The 7,216-nt window shown below is 43.2% G+C and overlaps 1 protein-coding gene across 1 annotated transcript; it reads left to right on the forward strand.

Annotated features, from left to right (window-relative positions):
- The first annotated feature begins 303 nt into the window (after positions 1 to 303).
- Positions 304 to 6,457, forward strand: dera (deoxyribose-phosphate aldolase (putative)). Its single transcript, XM_041030219.1, has 9 exons — positions 304 to 437; positions 1,451 to 1,548; positions 1,928 to 2,075; positions 2,405 to 2,500; positions 2,643 to 2,777; positions 3,224 to 3,352; positions 4,643 to 4,755; positions 5,193 to 5,342; positions 6,176 to 6,457. Exons 1-9 carry the CDS (start codon positions 407 to 409, stop codon positions 6,230 to 6,232), a joined length of 957 nt encoding a protein of 318 aa, XP_040886153.1. The 5' UTR covers positions 304 to 406; the 3' UTR covers positions 6,233 to 6,457.
- Positions 6,458 to 7,216: the final 759 nt, after the last annotated feature.

Raw genomic sequence — 7,216 nt, forward strand, 5'->3', positions numbered from 1 at the left:
ATCATATTCAAAAACTTTCTTCCAGCAACAAAAAAATGGCTTTACTTTGAACATCAGACATTTTATGATTCTGTTTGTAGAGTCTCAAAAACCAAACAAGGTTTTTAATATAGCCTTGATTTATTTATTTTTCTGTGTTATGTCCCTTTATATGTATAAATACGGCATATGTATTTTTTATGTTCTTTCTCAGCGCCGTTAGTTTGCCTTCATGTTAATAAAGTTAATTTAAAAAAAAAAAACAACAACAAACAGAATTTTACTTTGGAGGGATTCCTTTTCCGCAGGGCAAGCGTTCCATGTTGTAGTCCGGAAGTGGAGTGTTGACAGGTCAGTTCGGCTAGCGGGAGGCTGTTGCTGCTAATTTCAGTATCTGTACATCATTAAACACTATCCCTCCTTCAACATGTCCGCCAGGAACCCGGGGACCAAGTTCGGTAAGTAAAAATCATTTCCTGGAGCATTTACTGGAGTGTATTTTTACGCTGTTGCTGTAGCTCAATTCCTTTTGAGCACGTGTGGTCGTCTCCGTTTTGCTGTGACTTTATTCCCCACTTCTCATTTCGCTAACATTACCTAACGTTTAACCAAGGAATACTATAATTCTGTGATTTGCCTTGCACCACTTTTCAGCTTGTACCGTTTAATGGTTAAAAAAATCGAGCAGCTCAGAAAGACAGCGACGTTCAGCGTAGATTTAACTCCTGACAGTTTAATGAGTAACATGTTAGAGGTGACTGACCTGCTGAACATCGAAATGTTACCGTGTAACTTACTATCATACCTACCACGCTGACATATTATTATAAAACTGCTGAGTTTCAAATGACATGTATCGTTATATAACACTAACTTAATTTTTACTTTAATATACATGCTGTGATAAGGTTGCCATGACTACAGTCTGGGCCCCTCATGACTGTAATTGAGAACTCATGACAGCCCATCTCCCCCTGCTCAGCTGACTAGTTAAACCCATAGTTTGTGCCATAGCTCAGTAATGGTTTTAGTACAGTAAAACCAGTTCTCTGACATGGTTTGGTTTGATGATGATGTTATTATGTGACTCAGTTACATCTATTTCCTTGCCACCTTTTTCATGTTCATGTGTTCTCTGTTAAAGACTGGCTTGTTTAAAGTCCAGTTGACACACTGGGGTATACGCTGGATGTTAAAGATTAAATAGTCCATCTATGCAGTGTGGCAGACGGTGAACTCATTCTCCAAATCCTAGGCCTTTTAATTTCTAATTTGAATTTCTGTGCACATTTGTTCCTGGATGTTTCTGCACTACTTAGTCTAATGAGAAAATCTGTATCTCTAAAGTCTTAAACGAGTAAGCAAGGAGAATACTTTCAAAAGGTTTTGAGGGCAGAAATAGTTAATTGTAAACACACTGACCTATATATCTATATTTTTTTTATGTATGTTCCCTACTGATGGGCATCAGACCCAGAGTGGATATCCAAAGTGAGGGTGAACACTCAGGCTGTCCTGAAGAGAGCTCAGCAAATCCAAGGACAGAAGAACCTCAAGAAACAGTGGCAGGTAGAGTTTACCTTTCACCTGCATCCAACATGATGACAAGAAGTCCATATTACTTTAACAGATAATGATGTCCATATGCATTTATCCATCTTTACCTTTATGTATATGTATGTTAATGTCTATTTGTTTGTATTTATATTGCATCTATGTATTTTTATATTGCAGCATTCATGTATATTGTGATATAAAAAGAGTTTGTCAATCAAGAAACTCTGCACAGATGCATAATCAGACACAAATGTCTCATTTTTGGGTGATCACTCTAATGTCCACACTGTTTGTTTGACAAAGCATCTGTCAGCACTGAGAATTAACTCTGAAGCTGGAGTCAGATGAAAACTGTTTACTCTGATGTTGTTTCTGTGGGTCTGTCCTGCAGGCTGCCTGGCTGCTGAAAGCTGTAACATGTATTGACCTGACAACTCTGGCTGGTGATGACACACCATCCAACGTCCATCGGCTGTGTATGAAAGCCATCCAGCCGATCAGATACGACCTGCTCAGGAAGATGGATATGCACGACAAAGGTTTGCTTCTGCCACTGCCAGAAACACCACATGTAGACCCAGGACTCAGTCACTGCAGCTGGACACTACTGTCATCATACTGCTGACTGTTACAGCCACTGTGATGATTTACTTGGTTGTTATGAATACATGAGGGAATTGATGGAAGAAACAGGGCTTTGAATGAGTTAGAAATAGTTATGGTTTGAGCTTCAACCTAAAGCAGCAAGCTTGTTGAGGACTGTCTGGTCATACCAGGATTCAGCCTCCAGAGGGCGACAAAGACCAGTTTATTACCATGTTTCTTCTTCAACTCTCTGCTCCCTGTGTTGTGTTGTGTTGTGTGGCAGGAGTGACCACAGCAGCAGTGTGTGTGTATCCGTCTCGTGTGGCTGATGCAGCCGCGTCATTAAAAGCAGCCAACTCCAGCCTCCCTGTCGCCTCAGGTAAGTGAACTGAATCAGGCCTCATTTGCTTCAACTAAAGTGACTTTGTAGTGTAAGAAAGAAATGAATAGTGAGCTGAAATATGTGGGACTGTGTGTGTGTCTTGAGATTCACTGACAGTGCGTTCTTCCTCCTCTCCCAGTGGCCACTGGTTTCCCAGCGGGCCAGACACCGCTGGAGACGCGTCTGCAGGAAGTCCGTATGGCGGTGGCTGATGGTGCCACAGAGATCGACATCGTCATCAACAGGACGCTCGCCCTCACGGGACAGTGGGAAGGTAACGCTGTGATCACAGAGGCTAACTTTCTCTGCATGGATGGGTTGTTGTGTTCACTTGAGACAAAAGTCTGTTTTGCTTGTGACAATGTGGGAGTGAGAAGAGCCTTACTAAACAGCTGACACAGAGTGTGTGAGTGTAGTGGAGTCAACATGTGTGTGTGTAGGGGGGGGGACTTGTGCATTTACAGAAAAAGTATTTGCAAAACACTCAGAGAGGGAAGCTCTGAAGAACTGATCGTTAGGAGACTGCTCCTTATTGAGATGTGGTTGGATCTTCAAAACACACATCTGCCGCCTCCCGTCATGGCCGCCACTGTCGGCAGGGAAGGTTTGCTCACGTGCAGGCGGGTTGTGTCAGGTTGTTTTGGTAATAGTGGTGACCCTTTGTTCCCATTTTGATCCTGAATAAAGTATGTCTAAAGTGTTTCCTCTTTCCGCCTACAGCCTTGTACGACGAGATCCGTCAGTTTCGGGAGGCCTGCGGTGACGCCCACATGAAAACCATCCTGGCTATCGGAGAGCTGGCCACCTTCACCAACGTCTACAAGGCCAGCATGGTCGCCATGATGGCTGGTCAGTGTCACCACCTACACTCAGTACGGTGCCTTCATGCATCCAGTGTGTAGACACAGATGTAGGACACAAGCTGCTGCTGCTGCTTTGCTAAAGCTCGACTTATCGATTTCTTTGTGGTGTCAGTGGTCTGAATGGCACTGGAGAGGTTTTAAAAAGTCTGAAGTCAGTAAAAAGTTGAAGGCTTGGTGTAATTCCTGCTGCCATCCAGCTTGTGGCGCTGCCGCTCAGCGATTTCTTTTCCCTTTTGAAAAGGCGAACCTGATGAATGGAGCTCCCCCTCTCTCATGCACAGACACACACTTGCTCTCTCTCTCTCTCTCTCTCTCTCTCTCACACACACACACAGAGTGTGCTTAACTAGCCATCACATAATAAGCCGATTACAGAACCAAATTGTCAGGGGCTCTGATAGAGATCATTATTAAAATGCATTGCTTTTGTCGCCGCACTCGCTCCTTAATCTCCCCTTGTTCCTATGAATTGCGTATGAGATTCCTGAAATTGAATGATAATTTCACCTATTAATCTCTGATGCAGGCTATTTTACTCTGCTGTTCCCCGCCAGTATCCCCCTGCCCATGCAAATGAATAGAGCTTCATTACCGCCACCCGCATTTAATAACCGTTATCCATTATCTGGTAATTAAGACTCCCCATAACGAATCTTAAGGATTATGCCAGTTTGAGGAAGAGGGGGGAGAGAGGCTGAAAAAAAAGACCTGACTGGAAGAATACATAGAACATGTCTTTAATGAAATGGAAAATGTTCATCTTGTTCTGTTCAGTAATGAACAGTCATTATACACCAGGGAGGCAGAAGGGGCGATTTTTTTTTTTTTCCCCCTTTCCTGCAGCCCGCAGTTTGTGGGTAATCTATTAAAGAGCATCATTTCATCTTCTATTTTTATCAGGAAAGCTGGTAAAACATAATTGGCTGTGAAGGAAGGGAAGGAAAAATTAAGGATTTTATTGATGAGCGTGCAGCTGCCCCTCTGTTAGCCATCAGCGGCAGCATATGTTCTTGTCTGGCCAGGCCAGACTATCAGAGTAATGCCCTGTCCATCCTCTGTCTGCACCCTCACCCTCACTCGTGCTGCTGCTGACTCTGCTTCCTTACTTTAGCAGCTCGTCCCATGTGAAAAATCCTCCTGTGCAGGTTGGAAAGTAGCAAACACACTGACAGATGAATGATAAGTGCAACGTTGACAACATTTGCAGGACTGTATTACATGCTCCGCTCCGTGTTGCCGTGTTGAAGGCTACATGTCACCTGTTAAAACCCGACAGGTTCCGACTTCATCAAGACGTCCACAGGAAAGGAGGCTGTCAACGCCACTTACCCGGTTGCCATAGTGATGGTGAGAGCCATCCGTAACTACTTCTTGTGTACAGGCCACAAGGTACAGTACTTAACTCCTGCCTTTCTGTCGGCCGTGAATATTTCCTGGTTAATGAGGAGAAGAGAATGTGGTTAGAGCACTGTAGATCAGCTGCATGGAGGTTGTCGTCTCTACTTGAAGTATTGTCTAATTTATTAGTTCCATTGTGTAACCAGCTGTAGGATTTTAAAGGGCAGGAACTTGTAAATCTGCTCAGTGTCAGTAAGTGGAGACACAAATGTCTGAGAAGATCAAGACCAAGAATCTACACAAACCTTAAAACAAGGACATGCAGTGTTTTTACTACCTGTATAGCCACATAGAAAAATACTATGTTATTTTAGTAACATTTATCAAATTTAGGGCAGTTAGCTGTTTTAAACTATTAAAGTTTCGAGTGTAGTCGAGCTGTAAGTGAGTTGGGTGTCCTGTTGACAGAGGTGTGTGTGTTCTCTCAGGTGGGCTTCAAGCCGGCAGGGGGGATCCGGACGGCTCAGGAGTCTCTGGTGTGGCTCACTCTGATCAAGGAGGAGCTGGGCAACGATTGGCTCTGTCCTCACCTGTTCCGCCTGGGAGCCAGTAGCCTGCTGGCTGATATTGAGAGACAGGTGAGGACACACACACACACACACACACACACACACACACACACACACACACACACACACTATGTTACTTTTCTGTATAACATGACCTTGGAATTATAAGGTTCTATTTTATATTTTTATCTAAGATGAGTTATTTACATTAGGAAACTATTCTTTGATGAATTGAGGTCCAAAAAATCAATGATGTGAAGGTTCACAATAGATGATTTTATTACAGACACTGTAAATGACTCTGTTACAGTTGAAAGTCATTATTTCTCTTGTTTGAACTTGGTGAAAAGCATCAGCTGTCTTACTTAAAAGCTAATGTTCAAACTGTAAATGCTAATGTTAATGCTCCTGCGGTGTAATTGTTCCTTAGAGAGATAGTGTTTATTATTATCAGCTCAGAGTTTAGAGACAGAAATTATGGCTGGAGTTTTAATGTCTAGAAATCAGACATGAAATCATATTTTTTTTTTTTTTTTTTGCTGCTTGTTTGTGAACGTTTTAGTAACCTTATGCTAACATGCTCCTGCTACTTGGGTTGGCGTCTGTTTTCCTTGTACCTTGTGTATCTCGGCACGGCGTAAACAGATGACAGGGATTACACTGAGAGCTCAGACTCTGACAGTGAAAACTCCAGCTTATTCAAGCAGAAAAGTAGAAGAAGCAAATTTGGGAGCAGAGAGGAGAGCAGACGAAAAAAGATGAACCGGCAGACGAGAAGGAGCGGCGAACGTAAAACAGCAGCTATCGACAGAAACCGATTAGGATAAAAACCTGTTGCTGAAATTTTTTTTTGTGGTAAATCTTTACAAACTTTATTGACACAGTTTGTTTTCTCCGTGCAGATCTATCACCACGTGACTGGACAGTATGCAGCCTATCACGAGCTGCCTATGGCCTGAAGATGTGGACCTCCAGTTTTAATGACCAATCAAAACCTCAGACTCACCATACACGCCTGTCAGTGATTGTCCAGGGGACACACTTTGACTGACTCATCTAGTCTCTTAAAACAATATTTATCAACGTGGGTTTGTCCTTTAGATCCTGAAAGTCTTAAAATGATAACTCTAGCACTTGTCTAAAATAATAAAGATAATGTTACAGAAATGTGGAAAGATAACTGGCTCCTGTTCTTCCGAACTCAAGGACTCATTGACAGATTGGATTGCTTAGAAATTGAACTTTGAAATTGAACATGAAATTTTTTCATGTATTGCAACCCTGGGAAAAAAAAAAGGGTAGCCACAGAGCGAGAATCACAGAGGCTCCATCGCATCCATGAGGCCTCTTGTACAAGCCACACGTGTGGTTTTTTTTCTCGTGTGCGCTCGTCAAGTCTCCGACACATTCCCGGCAGTGTGCGCTGAATCTGTTATCGAGGCTCCCTGTTTGCGCTTAATTTCATAAGCGGGGGAAGCTCGGCCAGCTGAAGAGCGCTGGGGATTAATCAGGGGTTAAGTGAGTTTAAAAGATCTGATTGAACAGCTCACAAATTTGAGGCTTCATTTGAAGACAGAAAACTTTTCTTCTCCCTTCCCTCTTTAATTAAGATATCACAGGCCTTGACCTTGACTGGAACAGAGGATAAATGAGTAAATTAATTGTGTGAGGGATGGGTGTGTGTGTGAGCTTTTGGTGTGGGGAGGGGAGGGGAGGCGGGGGTGTAGGATTAGGTGTCAAACTCATGGGAGAAGGTTGGCTTCAGAGCGCAGGGTGGAAGTGCTGGGAATGGGGCCATGCTCGGTGAGGAACTGTAGGCGGTGCGTTGACAAGGGCGAGTACAGGAGTTTGAATCATTTTGTGTGAATCAATTTGTGTGATCTGTTTAGAGTGAAACGATGCAAACTGTTCCAGCAGCTCTGCAGCAAAATAGTTCTTTTTGT

This window comes from Toxotes jaculatrix, chromosome 22, assembly GCF_017976425.1.
Source record: "Toxotes jaculatrix isolate fToxJac2 chromosome 22, fToxJac2.pri, whole genome shotgun sequence".
NCBI classification, from domain to species: Eukaryota; Metazoa; Chordata; class Actinopteri; family Toxotidae; genus Toxotes; species Toxotes jaculatrix.

Bases quoted from the DNA above. Each gene is read 5' to 3' on its own strand.
- dera (XM_041030219.1), top strand. From the start codon at position 407: ATGTCCGCCAGGAACCCGGGGACCAAGTTCG. The intron at 1,549-1,927 runs GTAGAGTTTACC...TCTGTCCTGCAG, and splicing joins ACCTCAAGAAACAGTGGCAG to GCTGCCTGGCTGCTGAAAGC. The intron at 2,778-3,223 runs GTAACGCTGTGA...TTCCGCCTACAG, and splicing joins CCTCACGGGACAGTGGGAAG to CCTTGTACGACGAGATCCGT.